General features: G+C 40.4%; 2 protein-coding genes and 2 pseudogenes across 2 annotated transcripts; 3 read left to right on the top strand and 1 right to left on the bottom strand.

Annotated features, from left to right (window-relative positions):
- Window positions 1-3,759: 3,759 nt before the first annotated feature.
- On the bottom strand, window positions 3,760-7,458 carry LOC141840656 (protein HOTHEAD-like; annotated as a pseudogene).
- Window positions 7,459-15,562: 8,104 nt separating this feature from the next.
- Window positions 15,563-17,561, top strand: LOC141841860 (ABC transporter G family member 10-like). The gene has a single exon (XM_074730056.1). It carries the CDS (start codon window positions 15,687-15,689, stop codon window positions 17,559-17,561), a length of 1,875 nt encoding a protein of 624 aa, XP_074586157.1. The 5' UTR covers window positions 15,563-15,686.
- A 538-nt stretch (window positions 17,562-18,099) lies between these two features.
- Window positions 18,100-19,863, top strand: LOC141839209 (serine/threonine-protein kinase SAPK6-like; annotated as a pseudogene).
- A 1,074-nt stretch (window positions 19,864-20,937) lies between these two features.
- LOC141840922 (RNA polymerase sigma factor sigE, chloroplastic/mitochondrial-like) lies at window positions 20,938-23,714 on the top strand. Its single transcript, XM_074729024.1, has 5 exons — window positions 20,938-21,587; window positions 21,997-22,143; window positions 22,632-22,868; window positions 22,961-23,224; window positions 23,316-23,714. Exons 1-5 carry the CDS (start codon window positions 20,994-20,996, stop codon window positions 23,508-23,510), a joined length of 1,437 nt encoding a protein of 478 aa, XP_074585125.1. The 5' UTR covers window positions 20,938-20,993; the 3' UTR covers window positions 23,511-23,714.
- Window positions 23,715-23,944: the final 230 nt, after the last annotated feature.

Here is a 23,944-nt window from a genome sequence, read left to right as displayed (position 1 = left end):
GTGTAACAGGATCAACTGTCAAGGTCCTCCAGCATCAATGTAGCCCTTTGCCTCCCTCAGCACAACTATTTTCTTGTGGAAGAAAATAGGTTGAGGTTTGTAGTTAGTGACCGCTAGGTGCAGATGGTCTTAAAATGCATATATGTGGAAAGGAGGATAGTCTCTTTTTCTTCCTCACTTTCTCGCTACTGACAAACAGCATCCTTTCTTCTCCACCTATTTTTTTCCCCTGTTTCTTTTCTTATTTCCCTTCTTTACCAGCTTGCCTTCCTCCCAGGTACACAGAGTGAGATTGAGACCGTGTGGCAGGGAGGTGCAGGACAATTTTCTGGATAGTAGGACGGAGGTGCCCGCTAGCAAGCAGCAGCAGCCGCCCAATGGGATCCTATAGCATGTGGATGTGGGATCATTTGGATGACTTGCAGCAACCTCCACCATTTCACGTGGTGAGACTGGTCGTTGGGAGCCGTGTCGATAACCTTACAGAATGGCCATCAGCGATGCATCGAGAGTTCCAATCGTAGCACAACCGGTCGAGAGGAAGAGATCGGAGAAGAGAAAAAAAGGTTGAGAGGAGATGAAAAGGAACAGACCGGCCAATACGATCAATTCCTAAAAATCACGCTCCTCGGTTCGCGTCGATCGCCGCCGCCAACACTCCTGTTCGCGTCGAACGCCACCGCCAGAAACTCCCAGTCAACCCTGGCGGGACAAGACTGGTGGCCGGAGTTCCGATCGCCGGCAATCACTGCGGAGGAGAGGCGATCGCGCGCGCGCCGTCACGGGGAAGGAGACAAGGAGAAGGGGAGATCGCGATTCCGGAAAAACACAGCGTCATAACGGGTTAACGGGTTTGAACCCACTCGGACCCAAACCATTAACCCAAATAGCTGATTTTCTTCCTGTATCTTACAGAACTAAAGCATGCGAATACAAAAAGTAAGAAGGTACATGAGAGCACTGGAATATGAAATAGGATCCATTTATTCCTTGCCTATAAACAAATAGCTATTCATTTTCTACAATATAAATTTGAAGGAAATTGATTTATTTATTTACGAAGTTAATTAAGTACCATTGTGAAAGAAAAAAAAAATTCGAGCTCAAGGATAGTTATGAGATAAAAAGATCCACTTGTCACACAATCATTGTATTTAAATAGATATATTTGAACATTGAAATTAAAATGATGGAACAAGAGAATGATCGTGTTCTTCTTAGCACCCTATAAAGCAAAACCAAATAATTAGTATAGAAGAATGCAATAGACCAGAAATAAACATGAGAATTCAAAATATACAACGCCAAATTAATATTTAACAAATTGAAAAATTAAGTAGTACACACCCGAGGATAAACTTCACATATGCACACTAATACTTAAACATAATTGTTTTGGAAACACATATATGTGTCTTTAATCATCTTCATCACAATATTTCGTTCCTTCTTGTGGTTTTCCCTTGAATCCAATCTCGATACAAGCTTCGTCGCATTCTTTTGAGCACTTTGCTGGACTAACCATTCCTAGAGGGATGCATTTCTTCATGCACTCGCAGAAACAATTCTGTCCAGCTCCGCTAGGTCTAAATGATGAAATCAACATCAATGTGTGGATTAACAATAGCGCCATGACCATCTTTGAAGAAGCCATTGATGAAGGTTTCTTGATAGGCGCATAGAGGTTTGTTCTATTATGAATGAACAAGTCAATAATATAATGTTGTGAGGAGTCCCATCATTAAAAGTCGGAAGATGGATTTGCGTTCGGTATTATATTGTGGAAGAAGTGCGATGAGTCGTGGGAGAGAGATACGTATTAAAAAATGATTTAAATAGGAAAAAAAACAGAAGAAGAGGTAAAAAAAGGTGGTCAAAAGAGAGTTAACGAAGGTAAAAGCTAATCTTTGTTGGGCTGTGGGTCCTTGACTATTAATAGAGCCGACAACCGGACAAGGCAAAAATAGGAATTTTACATATTATAAGAATGCAATTTGTATAAAAAAGCATCCTTTGGATATCCACGATGAGAGCTCGAGGAGCTCCCTAGGAGTTCCCTTGTGGATGACATAGCAAATAAAAGTTGAGAGCGCTCTCCATTTCTCTTTCGTTTTTTTTTTAATTAAAATTATTGATGTGGCCCCGTGGCGGCCACAAAAAAAATTTCCTTATCGTATTCACCGTTGGAGACGCTCTTAGCATACGTTAACTCTTAAGTAGCTCAAAAGAGAAGTTCATTATCCACGTTTCAAAATAAATAAATATGTATATATATAAATAAAGACTAAATCATCAATTTGTCAACATCAATTTATTTTTTAAAATTCAATCTACCAAAAAAAATAATTCGCCTTAACCAGAGTTACTCACGCTTTATAAATTTCTACTGAACCTATCTTGGTACTATGAATTTTAAGCTTCTCACTAAACTTTAGTATTTATATCAAAGTTACTAATTCATATTAGTGCTGGCCTTGTTTGTCATCATTGGGGATTTAGCTTATATTCTAGACCCTCATCGGATCATTATTATGTTTTATTACACCAAAAGCATCATCACACTTTCGCTAGCAGTTTCCTTCTCAAACATGTATGCTCATTCATATTCGGTCTCCCTCCTCATTCATATTTTCATATCTATTTATTATATATATTTTCAATATTCAATTTTTATTTTTATCTCCATATCTATTGAAGGATTAGATATATATACAATATTCAAAATATTTTATTATCACTTAAAATTATAATTTTTTCTTTAATATATAAATAAATATATATTGTATATATAATATATAATTAGATATTCGAGTAGGATTTATCATATTCATTTTTATATTTGAATCTAAAAATTCTTATATCTGATTATTTAATCAGATTAAAAAAAAATCTATATCAAAATTTTCGCCGGATTCGCATCCCTGCAGGGCATTTGATCATCACCGTCAAAAGCCCAGAAAGGTGAGAGTAGTTGATTGAGAATGCAGGTACTTCTTACTTTGTCTTTATCACTGTTATAGGATGTAAATGCTATCTCTCCCATGCCATCATTGTCATTCAGAATTACTCTTGTTCCAACACACTAAATTTGCATTAAAAAATAACCTTGAAACTTGTGGGTCACCAAGTCTTTGAAGGACAGTGGACGCCAAAGAGTGTGGGTGGAACCAACCATGTTGTTTCAACGTATGGGCATGCAAGAATGTACAGTGGAGTATCGTCAAACTCATTTCTCGAGTACTTAAGTCGTGCAGTCTTTAACTGAGGAAGAACAAATGTGGACCATATGTGGCTAAGATGGCAGAAGTTGAAGGTCTAGAGGCGGACGAGAGGGCTATTACGACCCCCCCCTTGCTTGCGTAGCTCAATTAGTTCAAACGTTTCTGAAACTTTCAACCTTTTGCCATTTGGGTACTTTGAGTTTGCTGCATAATAATCAGTTAACTTATTCGTCCCTGAGAATGTGATATTGGAAAACAGATTGGTTGTTTTGTTGGAAACAATCACAACTTTGTATCTTTCATACAGCAGAAGACCAATGAATTATGATTTGGGCGTGTTCCATCTGGTTAGCTCCAATAATTCACTATAATGTTTCGATAAAAATATTATTGATATAATGTCTCGATAGAGGAAGAAGAAATAGGACTAACTTTTTGCGTTGTTAAATGATTCCAATAAACCAATAGTTGGATTTTATTTATTAGACATAGTTGACATACATTTTGTCAAACTTCTATACATGTATTCCATCTCTTTCTAAATGTTTCTTTCTTTAAGAAACTTTTTCACAGTAATCCCAATTCCCAGTAATAATCACCAGACCAATGTTGTTCTCTATCACACACACGTACACAAAATGACAATCACCTATACTCCTGCTGCTCTTCCCAGTCTCTCCCTCAGTATCTTCACTCCCATGTATCTGCATATCAAACGCACACAAGAAGCACAAATTAAGTACAAGTGATTAGATTTGTGACTGAAGGGGGCTGCAAATTCTACATGGTCTCTTCTGAGCCATATGATCTTAATCGTTGATGTTTATTTCCTTTGATTTTTATTCAGTGGCTACCAGATATAATCATAGTTGATTGGGGACTCAGGTTTTTTTTTTTTAATACAGTTCCCTCTTAACGAGAAATCATTTCGAATGAGGGATATGGTCCTGTTGGATTCAGGTAAGGTTAATCCCAGCCGCACATTTGTGGTCGGAATCAACTCGTGTGCATCCAACGGGAGCAAATTAACTTCATGCAATTACCCGTGAAATGGGGACTGCAGGGATTTTGGCACAAATCATATGCAGATCTTTTCTTTTCAATTTTCAATTTTCAATTTTCAATTTTCCAATTATAGAGTCTTCTTGGTAGGATTTGAATTATGTTATTTGCCTACCTTCCCATCATCAGGACGGTAGCCTGTGGGTTCGTCCCCGGTGACCTGTAGAACGTGGAGCTGTCCACCACCCTGAGCCTGTCGGCACCGAGCACCCGGTACTTGCCGTCGACCACCTTTCCGACGCAGCAGCCGCCGTGGTAGTGCCAAATGGTGGTGACGGTATCCCTGCAGAACTGTTCCACCGAGGCGGTGTCGTTGGTATGCTTAGGAATCAGGTTCACGTTCGCCCGCACGCTCATGTTCAGCAGTGCTTCCATCGTGTAGGTGTCTTCGATGGTGAGGTCGGCGAAGCGCTTCGTCCGCACCACTCTCCCGATGCTGCGGATCCCGTACACGCACCGCCGAAGGTCCGAAGGGTGGCTGAAGTAGTTAAAGGTCACGGCCGGTGTAGTGTCCACGTCGCCGTCGACGAGGTGGAGGCCTCCCCGGGACAGCGGCCTGTCGATCTTTTCCAGTATGAAGCCGCCTCGGAACACCTCCTTCGGCAGGCTTTTCTTTATTTCCCTCGTGTACTTTTGGACCGCCTCGAGGCTCCTCTGATTCGGAGGAATCGTCGAGAGCTGCCCAATCTTCAAACATACGTACATATACATATATACCACCATCAAGAAATTGATTGAAATAGTAGAAAGATGAACAACGATGCCGGAGATGGACGACTACCTCGGCGGACATGACACCATGGTGGCGCTTGATGCTGTCCGACGACTGGCTGAAGCCGCTACTGGCCTCGATGAAGACGCCGGGACGGGTGATGCCGACGGTCTGAATCAGCGACTGTCGTATCGGCTTTTTCGTGGGCATGAAGATGGAGTTGAGGGGGTTGTCCGCCATCCCCTTCCCGACATGCGGGTTGTCGACAACCACTGGAATGCCCAGTTCCTCGAGATCCTTCCGCGGCCCAATCCCGCTTAGCTGCAGCAACTGCGGGCTACCGATGGCGCCCACCGACAGAATCACCTCACTCCGGCTTCCGTCCTCGAGGAGAGCCAAGTGCCGCTTGCCCGATTCATCCTTGAACTCGACCCCCGCCGCTGTCGGCGGCTGCCGCCCTGACGTTGATGGTTACTTATAATGCTACATTATCGCAAAATTCTTCTATGGAGGAAATTGAAACTTTTATGCGTTGTTACCTTCTCCGTCGAAAATGATCCTCTCGACGGTGGCATGAAGGAGAACCTTGAGGTTGCTGGGGTTCCCTGAGGCGAGGAGGTCTGCGGCGGTATGGCGGAAACCGTCCTTGTCAAAGATGGTGCCCCCAATCTTGGTCCCGTAGAGGTGGTCGTAGGTGTAGCCGTTGAAGGGCCCGACGCCAGCCTCAAGCAGGCCGTCGCGGAGGGCCGCTTGCCACGGGGCAATCTCTGGCCAGTGTACGATCCTCTGCTCCACCCACGGATACGACTCGTTCACCAGCTTTGCATCCCACCCCGATGCCTTCACGTAGCTGCATAATTATTTCATTTTTATTTTTGCAATTTAGCAACCACAATTCAGTAAATTTTGCATACAAGTGGTAAGTTGTTTGCTGGCTTGCTGCGTGTTCATCATGCCGTAAGTTGTCAAAGAATCGTGGATGTCAAGAGTTGAATTAGCACAATCGGCAGTGAGCCACTAATCAGAACTCGCAATAAGTAGTTGACCTTTTACGTATGAACGTCGTGGCACAACAGCTACCTTTTTCTCCCGTTAAATCTTATTTCTATTGATTTATCTCAATTGTTAAGTCAAGTTTTTACCTGTTCGAGTATAAACTCGAATCTGTTTGGACCAACGTCGCCTCCCACTTAACCAAATGAATCAACCCATCTGTTATTCAGAAACACTCATTACCATCGAGATTTTTTTTGAGAGCAATAGCCAACTGCCACTGAGAATGCGTGCCCCTCTTTGTTGGCATTGCCTTGCCCCCACTAACTTTGCTTGGACCGCTGCCACAACTACATTGTCAACGCTACAATCAAGGGAGTGGGGCAAAATCAAAAAAGGGACGGAACTTGCGTGAATGAAACCTTCACCGGAAATTATTAAAGACCCGTTAATTGTCATGTAGGTGTTGATTTAATCTCGGTTGTTATAAGGACACTTTTTCGAATTCCTGCTGGAAACCCCATTTATTCTAAGTTTTGCTTTTTTTTTTTTTAATGCAAAGCTATTGCATACAACGCTACAGCAACTAAGAAGATCACACTCCATGAAGGGTCCAATTTTAATCTCTTTTTAGTCGACTAATTTATTGTGAATTAGATCTCAATCCTTAGAGTAAAAATAACAACAGCCTTACTTCTTTTTCTGTTTTTTAAACGCCTCGAAAAAATTGCATTTTGATTACCTTGGACTGGCTCTGCTGTAGAAGCCGGCGTTGATGCAGGTGCCGCCGCCCAACACTCGAGCTCGAGCGTTGATGACGCCATCGGTGGAAATGAATGGCTGAGATGGTGCAGAAGGGGAGGTGTCCGTGAGGCAGATGTGGAAGTTCTGCATGTGAGAAATGTTGGGGTTGCCGTACGGCGAGCCACCCCGCTCCAGCACCAGCACGCTGTAGTTCTGGGAGAGAGTGGCCGCCAAGGGGCACCCAGCGGTGCCACCGCCCACAATTATGTAGTCGAATCGCTCCTTTTTGGCCTGCGAGAAGCAACTCGCTTCATGCAGGTAAGAATAAGAATGCTTCTCTTTGCCGCAGGAATCCGCTGCAATGAGAAATTTGTTCAGATTGGTAAAATTCAAAGAAAAATCTCTTCAACTGTCCAGTTTGATGATCACACAGGAATGCAAATTATAGCAGAAGAGTAAATTCTTCCTTCAAAATGTCGCCTTTTTTGTCACTGCACTGAAACATTTCATGCATTTGCGGTTGTGCTCAATGTTCAGATTCGATGAGATGTTTAGAGTGAAAAAGGAGTAAATAAGAGAAGGGAGGGGAAAAAATCATACCTTGTGCTGTTTGGAGGACAATGAGGAAGAAGCACAAGAACTTGATCAAGAGATCCATGAAGAATACAGCGGTCTTCTATTCCACTTGAAGGCGATGCAGTCTCTGTAAATGCAAATTCGGTGCATTTAAGAGGGACAACAAATAGCACAGTGGTGCATTAAATGAAACTATGAAGGCTGAGCTGGAGCGGGGTTGATCATTCATGCTATGAAAAAAGAGGAGGAAAGAATTAATGTTCGTGAAAATCAAAGAAAAATAAACGTAGAGGAACGCAGAAATGATGCAGCTGCGGCAGGTATTTTAAGGAAGAATAGAAGGCTCCAATTTTTACAGTGAGATTTCACATCTATAGATGTTCAACACGATACATGGAGACCCAACAATTTGATCCAATTGGGGCGTGGGATAGTTCTTGTCAGTGTGGGCCAGATCTCATGCTTATTCGCAATCTAAAAATTATAAGTACGACAATGCATGATTAAAGAACTTTTTCTACCAGGTGTCAGCTAGGGGAGAGGAAAGCGGAATAAATTGGAAAATTCTCTCCCCACTTTATCCCCGTGACAACTGAAAAGAGAAGAAGCTGCTCGTCTTTGTTGAGCAATTTTGAATACAAATGGTATTCGTTGAAAATTAAGTGGGGTAGTACCCTAGTAGGCACACCTGTTGATGAGCTCAGGTCATAGGAGCAGTGCGGATGGTGAGTTGCGGCCTAATTCTCAACAAGGTCAAAACTATGGGCAGGTTCAAAGAGGTTGAATTGCAATGAGGTTCGGGTGAGGTTAAGGTTACAATGAGGTCTCAATAAAGGTGGCTGGCTGCAGCAAATGAGATAAAGAAAGGCCACGGGCTACCAGCCATGCGTGATGGTCAATTGTACATAGAAACAGAAGTATGTTAGATGCTTGTATTTTAGTGCTGCTTGAATCAGCATCTGAACTCATTCGACACTGTTTTGGATGATTAATGAGTATATAACCCATGGTGTACAACTTTAGTGGATGAAATATACAGATCCTCATGATTTAGAAAAATATAAACTTGATCTGAATCTGATTGTAATTAAATAGCATGTCCGAATCTAATTTAAACAGGTCAAGTGCTTACCGGCACCTGCTCATTGTCATTCCCATGGGCATGGACGCATCGACATCTACAAGGGCGGTGAAGCTGAGACACACGATGGAGCGACCAACGAAAAATTGAATCAGATAATATTTTAATTAATTTTCCTTTTTCTCTACTCTTTCCTTCTCCATTTCTTTGTCCAAACAAGCATATTAACCAACGGATTTCTTTTCCATCCCCACTCGGATTTCTCTCTCTCGCCTCCTTTTCTCGTCCTTGCATCGCAACTAAGCCTTAATTTTGCTTTGATTGATTTATCTTTAAAAAAAATGAGGAAAAATTTAATTCCGTTTTTGAATTAATGGCAGAAGAAACGAGTGATTAAGCCACACTTCAATTTTCTCCGGCTCTTTAACAAACTCATGAAAGAGGGCACCGCAGTAACTACATGCTGCAGCAGGCCTTCAACAAATACATTACCTTGCATCCAACTACTAAAGCAAGCATTAAATTGAGCACACCCCATTGTTATAGTGCAAAAGATACCACTAGCTTAAGGAATCCAACACTGCTCTGTTTTTTGCTCATGATATTGGCGTTTTAGAAATGGAGAAAAGAAAGAGATGGAATGATTTCTGCTCTCTTTATCTTGGTTTGGTTTTACAACAAATTGAGAAGGAATGCACAGCCGCTGAACAAATCGATGGCTTCATAGGAGGAGTGTGTTGTTTGACCATGTCGTGAAAGATTGTATCGGTCATTAGATTTTTCATCTGCAATAATGATGAGAGGCTTCAAATTGGAGGTTGGGGGGGCGTTGTCGTGGGCCCAGAGAATGCTGTTGCAGTTGGTGTCATGAATGCAACGAAAGATGGTGTTAAGCAGTCTGATGAAGGTTCCCTTTCCATCCTTCAATTCTATTGGCATCAAATTCTAGCTGTGATGATCACTCTTTATTCACTAGCAATCAACAATCCTGTTCCAATATCAGCCAAATTTGACAGATAAAAGGTGCTGATTTGTAAACATGTTTACAAGATAATCTATATATTCAACTCTTACGATTCAATTAATTTTGAAGATAACTGGTCTAATCTGATCCCACAGAATTTTTCTATCAATTAGTAGAATAAATCGGAAAGCATAGATGAATCTTGATAGACGGTCCAACATTACAAAATTTTTAAACTCTCCCGGTGTCATGTATCATAGGTGAAATTTGAATATTTAGTGCCTAGAGAATCCATTTCATCTCTTAGAATACACCTAGATCGGGTTATAAATAAGCCAAGTTGAGTCAAATTTTATAGTATTCAAGCTTGTTTGATAAGATAATCAAGACAAACCGAACAAAACCTAAAATGAACCAAACTTTTAAAATATTATTCAAGTTTGACTTGGTTTCTTGTTTATAAGTTTGAACTTGTTTCAGGTTTGAGCTTCATTTATTTAGATGTTATTGAGCTCTCAATTAAAGTTTGTTTGATTATTTAAAATTTTTACATTTTAAGTTTGTTGATTGATTATTGAACTTAATAAACAAATTTATTTGTTTATTTTTTAACTTTCTTTTTTATTTAGCAGATTAATAAGAATTTTATTGATGAATATGGTTCACAAATATTCTTCATGAACGTTATTCATAAACATTATGCATGAATAAACATATGTATTCAAACTTATTTATTTAGTTTAATGAATTATTTAAGTTTCCTATCTAATTGATCTTGTATGTATTGAATAGCTATAAAAAAGATCTTTCCAAGTTGAACACTAAGTGACGTAGTGGAAACTATTAAATTCGTTGATTTGCACATGAATATTGAAAATAATCTTCTACACCCTATTAATTCTACCAAGAATATCAAAAAATAAACAATCAAACTTATATTTGAAGAAGAAAATGACGGTCTCTCCAGAATAAAATCCTAACTTGGTAAAGTCAAAAATACTCAAAAATCCTTTTTAAAAATATTATAAATAGTACAAAAAATATATTTGAAACCTCCGAAAAGATACTAAACGATATCTTAAAAATCTCTAAAAAAAAATCGATTAACAATCGATCGCATTTTATTTTGACACTCGAATCAAAAAATTTTGATCTACGAAAATTTACTTGGCTAAATCCGCATTACCAAACTTTCATAAACATTTGGTTCAATGCCGTAGCGCCGGGGCAACTTAAGGTCTATTTATCTATCTTGAGTAAGTGTACCTGCATGAGACTATAAAAGCTACGGATGGCAATAAGTGTCCAAATGATTAGGTACCAGTTATATTAAGGAGAAAATGATCACATTTATAATTAATTTGTAGTAGTTTTGTTTGAAATACTGGCTTTTATGAACAATAATGATTTAGTTTAGCAAAGACAATTTGAGACGATAAATTTAAACATCTGTCTCATCAAGACTAATTTTATTAATGATTTCTCTGTGATGTGAGGACTACCAAGTAAAGGATGGGATCCGGATGTCAGAGAATGCACAATTTCAATAATAATAAGAATAATTCTTCGAGTATTGTAAATGTCTCATCACTTGAGTTAGAATTAATAAGCACCATCAGCTTTAATTATGGAGTGTTATGGAGCCGACTTTGTTAGTTGGCAGTTTTCTGATATTATAATGCTTTTATTGATACGATTTTGTCTGAAATGTACTTATTGGAATAAAAAATTAACACTGATTTTTGTTTTAAATACAATAGTCACATGAACGTGAGTTCTTTTCATTTATGATATATGGAATCGCAAGCTACGTTTCGTATATATACATCTTGTTGTCCATTCCAGTCCGATCAAGCTCGGTCTATAAAACTAAATCATGCTAAGCTGGGCACAGCCTTGCCCTTGGTTGATCCAATAATGTAAAATAATTATAAAATAATTAAATATGATAATAATAATAATAAAGGTATTAAATCACACTAAGCAATTGGTCCACGACCCTAAATCATGCTAAGATGGGCATACATCCTTAATTGGTTGATGTAAAATAATTATAAAATGATAAAATATAATAATCATAATAATAATAATAATAATAATAAAGTGTTGCTAAGCTTGGGTCCACGACCCGAGTAAAAAATATAATAGTAAAAATATATTAATTTTTAAATAAAATAATAATTATAATTTGAGAGAATATAATAAAATGAGTTGGTATAACATTCATTAATATAGCATAATATTTTACATTTCGTCTTTCCACTAATAGATTTGATGACTTGTCAATGATGTTTCACCATGTTGAATCAGTAAATATAGTTTATAAAAGTCAATTAATGTCGATAACTTTAAATCATAACTCAACTAAGATGGCAAGCTCTATAAGCAAGTCATTTAAAATCATAATATTCTTCGCAGTTTTTTGTTCAAGTTACAGTGTCTCCACCATCAACTTCATCACAGACACAACAACCCACCCATCTCGCGTCGGCACCACCTACCTCCTCAGCCTCCGCCTCAACCACAATTATAATTTAAAATTATTCCCCATGATCTATCCTTCATCCCTGCTACCAAAGCCCCCTCCTCAATGACAAATTCAAAGAGAGTGATCTTCTTCACATTTATTTAATGGTTAGGGAAGCGCAGTTGAGCTAGCTTCTGAAGCTTGTTCATACTGCTGCCAAGGTTGTCATCGAGGATTCGCTCAACAAGGAAGCGAATGATGGCGTACGTACTTATGGGATGTGACCAGGACACATGATACAACAAAGAGGGGGCAAGGTCTCTATCCAATAAAAGTAGTCCAAAGGGCCGAAAACTATAACCTCTAGCTATATGAGTAAAATTGTAATGCTAAATCAATAACTGCAGTACACTCCAATGTGCCTGAATATATAATCCCGTGGTCATTAACTATTAACACTGAATGGATTAAATTTATTCTTGATACATCTAGCATTGCTGCTTAAATGGATGAGATCATAAGGCATGTGTAATATAGAATTGTAGGATATATTATATCACAAGCGAACTGAACAAATATTTCATTTAAAAGTTAGTTCCTGTTGTTCAGTCGAAACTTGAGGGCATTACATAAAGCATAATCCAGATAGGAAAACGCAAGGGATTTTCATGTCCTTTAATTTGAATTAGCTTTGAGTTTTAATTTTGTTCTTAGGGTGCTTATCTCCGTACGTATTTTTTTTCCACACTTTTTTTTAAACCACGCAGTTACAAATATATCCCTTGAGCGACTGTGAATGTTGCTATGTGTGTTTATATATTCGCCTTGAAGTTTGATAAGTATCAAGGTTCGCTATTGCTGTAGATCACTAGATCTGGCTGGAGCTTCATACTTGGTTTGCATTGATTTGCGCTGACAATATGCTTGCAGTCTGTTGGTTGATTTTAGTCACTTGTGCGCTAAAGGTTTGATGGACGTTTATATTTTTGACTCATGTGGACGATTAGGATATGCTAAAGCTTTCAAAGTTGACAAATTTAAATAAGTTGACTGAGCAAAATCATGCGTAGCGCGAAGAGCCTTCAAAATTATTATTTCAGGGTAGTGCGCACTACAAGAAAAATGATTTTAGAAGACACTATCTAATGAGACTCTGACCTCGTGAATTTTGTTGTAGTCTTGTAGACTCTGACCTCGTGAATTTTGTCTTGACTTTTTTGTCTTCAACGTAACAATTGTCCCAAAAGGACTTTCATTTCATTTTAGCTAGCTAGGATTCCTCTATTTCAATAAAAGACCCAGTAAAACTCAGCTTGCATCCTGAAGAACTTAAGTGCTCTCACCATGCTTCTATTTTTCTGGATATGCATGCCATATTACAACAATCAGGAATTAAAGCTCCTGCAAAGAAAAAACTTCAATCTAAGGCCGTCTCTTAGTTGCAACTTGCAATGGGAAAAAAAATTTGAAAGAATGATGTAATCTTCGTTTTTCCCAAACAGCTGCAATGAATTGCTTGAGGAGGAAAAAGTCTTACAAAAGTAGAACAAAGCAGCTTGAGGTTTTCCAATCGCTCATTCACAATCAGGTAGAGAAATGCATTAGTCTTCCGATTTCCAAGTTCTAGCTGTGAAAATTTAAGAATTTTAATCATAATTTATGTTCTATCTTGTTCTTGTAGGAGCAAAAGCTAGTAAGATTCATCGAGGCAGCAAAGCTCAAAAGACAACAAACACTCATCTGAAGAGCAGCTGTTCATGGAAACTGAGACTGACTTGCTGATTCTACTTGTTCATAGATATCATAACTACACCGATTGGTCGATATTTGAGCAAATGCTCTCCAACTTGTTCTAAACTAAACACCCTGTAAAGTATGTTAATGTGTGTATAACTTTTAAAATTACATAATTCTTAATTGAGTTGATATAGTTACGTTTGTCATGCCTCAACATATAGCAGATGAGACACTTTTTCATGCTTGAAATTTAAAAGGCATAATAAAACGCCTCAACATATAACAGATGAGACATTTTTTCATGCCTCAAAAGAAAATTTAAGAGGCATAATAAAACACCTCAACATATGATAGATGAGGCACTATTTTGTGCCTCATAATGTAATTTAAGAGGCATAATAAAACACCTCAACATATTATATATGAGGCACTATTTTGTGCCTCAACATGTAATTTAAGAGGCATAAAAATAAATTGCCTCAAAATATGGCAGGTGAGACACTATTTTGTAGTAATTTAAGAGGCGCCCTCAATATATGACAGGTGAGGCATTATTTTGTGCCTCAAAATGAAATTTATGAGACAAAATAAAATGTCTCAACATATAGCAGATGAGACACTTTTGGAAAAATGAACTTTATCTTTCAGGGTAGTGCTGAGTATTTATTGTGACACCCGCTTGTACGACGTTTTATCCTAACGGATATCTTGAATGAAATCATTTTTGTTGTAGTGTGCATAAAAACGGATATCTTGAATGAAATCATATCATAAATTGATTCGGTAAATAATTTGTGGATCACTTTTAAATTAGATTACTTTATTTATGCATTCAATCATTAAAGTGAGTGACCTCCAAATGTAAATTTTAATTTTAGATGTGAAGAAATTCAAATAAGTCAATTTTGGATGATGCATCATCATGCACTATATATAAGTATTCTTTGAGCTTGATTTCTTGTGGTGGTGTTTATGGATAAAGATGACACGAGCAGGTGGAGTGGGGATCGAGAGAGTCATCGGCCAACAGATGACCATCAAATCCACAGTAGAATAAGCTTAAACTAACTCCTGCTTTGCAATGATCTGTCTTATGGATTTTCTTTTGGCCTTCAAGTTATCACTGCTTTTCCTCTGAGAAGGCGGAGGAAGAGGAGTATGGAAAAGGCGGAGGAAGAGACGCTCCTCAAAGAAGTTTAGCTGCATGGAAAAGCTGCGCGGTGGACTGGTGGAGGAGGTTTGCTGATGACATGAGACGCTTGTGCAACCTCATCAGTGCAATCTTCACCCATCGCCGGCCGTATCATCAATCGATTGATGAAATAATAAATTATTCCCGTGCCTATGTACACAAGTTGACATTCAAATCATGGTCATTGAGTTAAGATTAACTTTTTTTTTTCATTCGAATCCACCTTCCCAATTCTCCTTCCTTGAGTCGGAAGACTCGGAACGATGCATGTCCTTCCACTTTGATGTTCGCAGCAGTTCATCCTCCTCAGTGTGTCGGATATTGTTCTCTGCCTTTGATGTGCTTTCTGGATCGAGAAGGGAAAATACCTACTGGTTCTTTTGCTTCTTTATCTTCCTTTCTCTCAGCGTTCTATGTCGAGCACGGTCTTGACATTGTGCATGGTTGAGCTCAAATTTGGCATTGGTGAAAACGGAGATAGCTGTGTGTATGATGACGGAGTTGACGAGGCTCTGTTACTGTTAACGGTGGCACAGGTATTTTTACAACGAAAATCAGAGTTAAGGGGAGGAAGAAAATTCACAATTTAAAATGTCTGGAGGGCATTTGTAAAAATCAGTGAAAAGTTGGGGGGCCAAACAAAATTTTCCCAAATTATTTTATTAAACTATGTAAGCAGGTACAAATTCATTATTTTCCAGCCAATTTTCACCAGTTCGTCACTGATAATTTGGTGCAGTTTGGTAGAGTTTTTTTACTTCGTGGCACATTCGGTTGAACTAAATCTTTGATATCCAAAAATTTTAGATGGATATCAAAGATTCAGGCGTGCGAGCGTGAACTAATTTGGTGCAGTTCGATGCTTGAAAGGAATCATACTATGCGTGCGAGCGTGAATTAACTCTCGTCTTCTCAATTCTGCCTCCGTTCACCATTCATGGAGTCACCGTCGAACACACCGCAGGACCCCTGCCGCTGGAAATACCACATTCAGGCCAAATGTTTGTCCTACGAGCTTCCCACCAGCTGCTGCACATTGCAGCGTTGCCGCTCCCATGGCGTTTGCAGCACTAGTTCCAGGTCCGTCCTGAAGAATGTGAGCTGCGAGGCGCTTCCTGGCGAGCTCACGGCGGTGGTCGGCCCGAGCGGATCCGGGAAGACATCGCTGCTCGCCGTGTTTGCTGGCTTGATACACCCCAGCAGAGTCTCCGGCCAGTTACTCGTCGACGGCCAGCCGATGGAGGTCTCCCGGTTTAGCAGAGTCTCCGGCTACGTCGCGCAGGAAGACACCCTCTTCCCGCTGCTTACCGTCGAGGAGACGCTGACGTATAGTGCGCGGCTGAGGCTGAGGGCGACAACCAGCGAGGTAGTGGCGCACGTGCAGGAGCTGATCAAGGAACTGGGGCTGGACCACGTGGCCGGTTCGAGAGTCAGCGGACTTTCCGGCGGGGAGCGGCGCAGGGTGTCGATTGGGGCGCAGCTCGTGCACGACCCGGCAGTGCTGTTCCTCGACGAGCCGACCACCGGCCTGGATTCGGCTGCGGCGCTCCACATCGTGAAGCTGCTTCGGTCCATGGCGCTAGTGCAGGGGAAGATGGTCGTCACCACCCTCCATCAGCCGGGATTCCGGATCCTCGATCTCCTCCATCGGCTTCTGCTCATCCATGGCGGCTCCGTCCGACATCAGGGGCCGATTTCGTTCTTAGAGAGCCGCCTCAAACATTCTGGCCATTGCATTCCGCCCCATGTCAATGCCCTAGAATTCGCCATGGACGCCCTCGATTTCCTAGATTCCAAACTCACCGTCCCTGAATCAAACACAGCCGCCATTAGAAACTCTAATCCGAGCTCCAAAGAAGACATTTTTCACTACACCAGTTCCAGATTGGGGGAGATTTCCATCCTCGCTGCTCGATTCTTCATCAAAATCCCTAACTTGAGCAAAAAAGGAGACAAATTTCACTACACTAACTCCAGATTAGGGGAAATCTCCATCCTTGCCGGTCGATGCTTCACCAACGCTGCGAGAACCCGCGAACTCTTCGCCGCGAAAGCGCTCCAAACCCTAGCCGCCGGCCTAGTCCTCGGTACAATCTTCATGGACGCGAACGATCCGGAAGCCAAGATCGGATTTTTTGCGTTCACCCTCACCTTCCTGCTCTCCTCAACGAAGGAAGGCCTCCCGATTTTCCTCCGGGAGAGGCGGATCCTCGAGATCGAGACGAGGCGGGGAGCCTACCGGGTCTCCTCCTACGTCGCCGCGGACGCCCTCGTGTTCTTCCCCTTCCTGCTTGCTGCGGCGGTCCTCTACGCCACGCCGGCGTACTGGCTGGTGGGCTTGCGAGGGGAAGCGAGCAACTTCCTTTACTTCGTCGTGGTGGTGTGGCTGGTGATGCTGACGGCGAACTCCTTCGTGGCCTGTTTCGGTGCGCTGGTGCCGAGCTACATCATGGGAAGCTCGGTGGCGGCGGGGGTCATGGGCGCGTTCTTCCTCTTCTCCGGCTACTTCATTAGTAAGGACAGAATTCCCAGGTACTGGATATTCGCGCACTACTTGAGCTTGTTCAAGTACCCTTTCGAGGCGATGCTGTTGAACGAGTACGGCGGGGAGAGGGGGAGGAATAAGTGTTTGAGCAGGGCTGTGATCCATGGCGGCGACTGCGTATTTGATGGGGGGATGCTGTTGAGGCAGCAGGGCGTGGAGGAATCGCAGAGGTGGAGTCATGTCGGGGTGATGCTTGGTTTTATAGCCGCCTACAGAGTGTTATGCTACCTCATCTTGTGTGTTAGATGTTACAGAAGAGGAGTTTAATCATCTTTCTAAAATTTTGTTCCAAATGAAAAAAAAAAAAAACAGAAACTATTTTTTCTTTTTGGTAAGTATTCCTTTGAGGGAGGCCACGTGGGTGGGACATTTGGACTACTATTCAAAAACTCGAAGAACATTTTGAAAAGAAAAATTAATAATCTTTTCTGTTTATTAAAAAAATTCAATCGACGTTTTGAAAATAAAAAACCACCCTCATATTTTTTTCTAAGACTATCCTTCTTCTAATCTGATTTGGATGCAGTTAATCAAATATTTCCCAATATATTGACTTCAGATTTGAATAGGCATGCAATCAAATGAATTCTTATTCAAATGTATATCGACTTCAGTTCTGGTTAGGAATGCAATCAATCAAGTTCAAGTCTGACGTTTCCTTTCTTCAAGGCATCCCCAGTTATAAATAGCAAACGGAGGCGGTGAGTAGCACAACGCTTTGGTCTGCTTCCAGTCCAAGCACCGTCTTCTTCTCCCCTCAGGCTTCCCATCGATCCACACTGCTGCTTCGAGAAGTCAGTCATCAATGGAGAGGTACGAGATCGTGAAGACTCTCGGCTCCGGAAAATTCGGTGTCGCCCGAGTGATGAAGAACAAGAAGACCGGGGAGCGGCTCGCCATGATGTTCGTCCCCCGCGGCGAAAAGGTACGATTTGGTGTCCTTTTTTTTAGTTTCTCGACGCGATTTCGAACGAATCCCTAATTCCGTCGTCCTCTCCGATTCTGGCGTAGCAGATCTATAAGAATCGTGAGAGGGAAATCATAAACCGCATGTCGCTTTTCCATCCCAATGCCATCCAATTCGAAAAGGTTTGTGATCGTCTTCTGCTTATTGTTCGTCCCGAAATTTGCTATATTTGACTCATTTCCAGTTTGTTTCTTCAGTAGTTGTTGACGCCAACGCATCTGGTGATCGCGATGGAGTACGCCGGCGGCGGCGAACTCTATCCTCGCATAGAGCTGTGCCAGAGATTCAACGAAGACGAGGTTTTCCTTTCTTTCCACAACTCTTGCTAAGAACTCAACAGTTTTCCTTTGTGATAGAAATTTGAATTGTTTAATTTGTTCATCAGAGTTTTTATTTTTAAAAACAATTGTAAATTGGTAGTTTGTATTTGATACCATTGCAGCTATGATGCTGTGTCTCATACAATCCTGAAAAGGTTTTTGAATTAACATCTCACCTTTTAGTTTAAATGTGCAGTCGAGATATTTTTTTCAGCAACTGATCAACGCCGTCAGCTACTGCCATTTCAAGGTTGAAGGTTAAAACCCCTCAAGATCACCTTCCATACAAAATAAAAATCAAACCTTTACAAATTACAAGATCACTAAACGTACCAAAATATTGCAGGGTGTTTGCCACCAAGATCTCAAACCGGAGAATGCCATACTCGAAGGCAGCTGGGTGCTGCGCGTCAAGATTGGCGACTTCGGATTCTCTAATGAAATTCATTTTCTTGCGTGGTCTAATTACTAGCCGACTCAATCGAACATCTCCTTAAATGCTTCGTCTTCATCTTATCAACAGTTGATTCACTCGCGACACTCTTGAGAAAGGGATTGCTGCTATCCTACCTCAGTCCTGAGATCATGAAAGGGAAACAATAAGATGGCAAGGTCAAATTTCGATCTCATCTTGCCATTCTATTTTTGCTCTCAAATGTTCATCTGAAGATACTTGTAAGTAATGTATGATAATAGTCTGAAGTATTCGATATACGTTATGGCAGATGGCTGATGTCTGGTCGTGTGGAGTCACTCTATATACGATGTCAATTTGGTTGGGAAATTTCCTTTCGATGGCTCGGGCATTGCAGATACCTATCAGGTACTTGTTGGCTTTCTTGTTACTAAAATTCATCAATGTGTAAGTTTTTATACCATGGATATTCTGATGTTTAATTTTATTAATTGCAGAACATAGTTTCAGCTAATTATCCGATTCCTGAGCTTGCCACTAAGAGTTGCAAGGATTTATTATCCAGGATTTTTGTTGTCGATCCGTCAAAGGTAGTAGTTCTGAAAGCCTCAAAAGCAAACTACTTCAATTTCAGTTCTTTAGTTACTCATCAAAAGGTATATATTTACAGAGAATAACAATTGCTGAAATAAAGAAGCCTCCTTGGTTTCTAAGGCTGTTGCCTCCAGCGATGACCGAAGAGGTCCAGATGAGGTTTTACCATTGTGAGCCTGACGAAGCCCCCCAAAGCTTGGAAGACATAAGGATGCTCATTGAGGAGGCAAGAACCACTCCGCCATGGCCTCATCTATGATGGTTTTGTTTGTAAAGTGAAGCTAAAGAAGGAAGAGTGATGTAAAGTTTAGTATAAGAATCTTTATACCAGTTGTTTTGTTTCAGAAAAAGGATGCAGATAATAGTCTGAAAAAGATATTAGTTGTTGATAAAAGACCAACGAATGTTGTTAAGTAGATTGCAATTACTTGGTATGTTATTTACTTCAGGAATATTGATTGTCCAGATTTGAAATATATCACTAAACTTTATCATGAAATGCTTTTTGTTGAAAAGATACAATTAAAGTTGCATTTGTTTGATTTCTCTATTTTTTTCTTAAAAAGTATAACTGAATATTCTTTATTTCCCCGGAAAATCCAACATTATAGTTTTGTTCATTGATCGTAGCTCAAACTACCATTACAGAAATATGAATCGTCAAAGACAAATAATATTACTAAACATTATCAAACATTTTTTATGCGATAAATTTCTAAGACCATATCTTGATGATTTCCAAACTGTAGATGCTACTTCATTAAAGAGATAAATTTTCAAGATAAATATGTCCAAAATCTAAATTTTCAGGAAGTATTTTGATAAAATGAAAGTTCCCATAATAATTTTGATAACAAGACTACATTTATAAGAAAATTTGGGTTCACATTTAGAACCCAAAATTTGGGATGTAACTTCATTATCAATTATCATCAACTGAACCTAATCTATATAAAAATAAAAATCATGTACATTCTTAACTCAAAATTTTGAAATTTCCTTCTTTTCTACTCTTTAATATATACTAAAGAAATCTAATTAATTTAATAAAAAATAATTATATTTAAAAATTTTGAATCAACTTAGTCTTATCATTTAAATTGCCTAACGGACTCCTTGTCCCTCATAGACTTGAAAATTTTTAAAAACCACAAAAAAATTACAATTTCGATGGGCCTAAGAACCGTATTACGTGTGCCTTCGACCTGACCGGCTGAAGATTCGCGGGAAATATCCCTTGACTAATGAAATTCTTCCACGTGCCCACTGTGCTAACCACGGAACCAAACATATCTTGCTCCCTCTCCTGCTCCCCTTCTCGCCACGTCTCCTCCTGCTGATCGGAGAGCAACCATACAGCCGTCGAAGCAACACCGAAATAGCGCCGGCAATCTCGTGTCTCCATGGGAGTCGTCGCTGTCCCTAGCTCTGCCTCCCGATCGGCCTTTGGCGCCTGTGGGCTCGCGGTCCGCCGCTCGCCGCCGCTACGTCGGCCATTCGTCGTCTTGGCCTTCAAAGGAGGCCCCAGCCCCAAGTGCTCCGAGGCCGTCGTTTCCCCTTCCGTGAAGGAAACGAAGAAGAGTCCCGGTAAACGACCCAAGAGAGGTAACGGCGACGTCGTCTCCGCTGATGCTTGTACCCGCGATCCGGGCTACGACGAGGTCGCCGCCGCGCTCGAGAACATCTACAAGCTCAGCCCGGAGGATTTCACGGACTGGGAGGCGAAGGGGATGGGGAATGTAGTCAGGAACAAGAAGAGGGCGAAAAGGTTAGGACTCCAGGAAAGAGTGAGTTTGAGGCAGAGAAAGGAGGAGGAGAGCATGGAGGTGAATAGCGGCCGGAAGAGGAGGGATTTGAAGGAGGACGAGGAGGAATTAGTGAGGGAGTACTCAATTTCCACCGATTTGAACAGCTTGGATTGGAAGAGGGTTAAGATACCACCAGTTCTTAGCTCGGTTGAGCATACATGGCTTTTCAAGTCGATGCAACCTATGAAGGTAAGATTTTCCCTTTTCCCCGTGAGTTATCCATTTCATAAAGATTCCTACTCGAACTTCTTCCTCCGTCTTAGTGATGGATGATTGGATTTAAAGATAACATTCTTTACTGTATGCATCTCTAGCTTAGTGATGGATGATTTTAAGTTCTTACAAGTGTTGGTGATTGAAATTTATTATTTTGGTATCAATAAACGATAACTATTAATCAAGTTGCTGGGTTTATTTTTATAATTTGTTGTTTTATATTTAGAGATCAACAAGGTAAGTGAAAGAGGGTCATACAATCAAACTAAGTCGATCTCCGACTTAACTCTGATACACAATGGCACGTTAAACCTTGGTAGAGATTCATGTTATTTGCTTTTGGGGATTATTGATTAAAATTATCTGGCCTTGTTAACAATAGGCAATACTGCAAGTGAAGGAGGAGTTGTCTAAGGATCTGAAGAGGGAACCAACTGACGGCAAGCTTGCAGATGCAGTTAACACCAGTGTGCCACTATTAAGAAGGCATTTAGAAGTTGGTCAAGCTGCAAGGAACAAGCTAATCAAGGTGTCCATTTTTTTAAATAAAAAGAAAAAAAAATACAGTTTGCAAATTTTTAGTGCTTTGCAGGATCTTTTAGATTTGGTTACATTCTGTGTTCAGTGCACTCATTAAACAGAAATTAGATTACATGAACTACTTTAATTATCCCTTGCGACTGTTATCTACATGATTATGACTGTAAACTTTTTAACTTTTAAAGCTTTTTATGATTGAATAGCATTTAACTCTAGTTTACATATTAAGCTACGTTGTTGAATTGTTCTAGAATAATAATCCATTGCAACTGTTGTCTGCATTATGACTGTCTGCATTAACTCTAGTTTACATATTAAGCTACTTTAATCCATTGCATTTTAACTCTAGTAACTTTAAAAAAAAAAAAATCATGATTGAATAACATTTTAACTCTAGTTTACCTATTTAGATATGTTCTTGAATTGTTCCAGAGTATTTCCTCAAGAATTATTAACACCCACTTCATACTGTTGCAGCACAACCTCAGGCTGGTTTTATTCGTAATCAACAAGTATTATCCAGAGATTGCAACTGGACATAAGTTCCAAGAATTTTGTCAAGCTGGAGCCAGAGGTCTCATCACTGCCATTGATCGGTTTGAGCCCAGGCGCGGCTTCCGTCTGTCCACATACGGCCTCTTTTGGATCCGACATTCCATTATCCGATCAATGACCCTTGCAAGCTTCACAAAAGTTCCTTTCGGGATTGAGTCGGTACGATCACACTAAGTTGTGAATGCAAATCTCAGATCACTGTTTTGAATTTGCAGCTTACCGGGTTTGGGACTAATTTACTGATCGTGCAGGTCAGACAAGGAATCCAGAAGGGTAAACTGGAACTATCTTTTGAGCTGGGAAGGCAACCTACTGAAAAAGAGATAGCCGATCGAGTAAGAATCTCAGTAGAAAGATACAATGATGTGGTGAAGACATCAAGACCAGTGTTTTCGCTCCATGCGAAGCATATCGTAACACAAGAAGAATTCATCAATGGTATTACTGATATAGATGGAGTTGGAGGCGACAAGCATAGACAACCTGCGCTTTTACGACTAGCTCTGGACGACGTGGTAAGTTTTATTAATTAAACAGCTTGTGAAACTACAACAGCTTATGGAAAAACTAGTCGGTGAGTAATCGGAAACTTGTTTGATTCTTCAGCTGGATTCACTTAAACCGAAGGAGAGCTTGGTGCTTCGACAAAGATATGGACTCGATGGCAAGGGAGAAAGAACCTTAGGAGAGGTTGCAGGGAATCTCAATATATCGAGAGAGATGGTCAGGAAGCATGAGCTGAAGGCACTCCTGAAGCTGAAGCATCCGACTCGAGTCGACTACCTTCGTCGATACATCTGACCCACAATTTGATGCGTTCGGCGTTCGTACCATGCATGCCTGTATATAAGATATTTTTTTTTTTGTAATCATCAACTTCCTCGTCATATATTTTTAATGAATTTTGATATTATACTCGCAGAAAAATAGTGACAATGTTGCATATGCATACTAGTTATAGTTGGATTATAATCTAAGGTTATGTTTATTTTTTTTAGATTTTTATTGGAAAGATTGATTATTTTCTTTTATTTTGCTGATGGAACATGACCGTGAAGTTGGATTACCTTCTCGCCTCTCTGCTTACAACTGCCTGCATTAATTTATTGCATGATCAATCCTCGCCTAGTTGTAATCGTTCACGACCGCCTGTTCGCGCTCACAAGTGGCACCTGATCAAGATGCCCTCCACTGACAACCACTCCAGCCTTCTACTTATGATCCTCCTCCTCCCG

The sequence above is a fragment of the Curcuma longa genome, chromosome 11 (genome assembly GCF_044706935.1).
Source record: "Curcuma longa cultivar G26 ecotype Majalengka, Jawa Barat chromosome 11, ITB_CL_G26_1.1, whole genome shotgun sequence".
NCBI classification, from domain to species: Eukaryota; Viridiplantae; Streptophyta; class Magnoliopsida; order Zingiberales; family Zingiberaceae; genus Curcuma; species Curcuma longa.
This window is presented reverse-complemented; position numbering and strand designations above follow the sequence as displayed.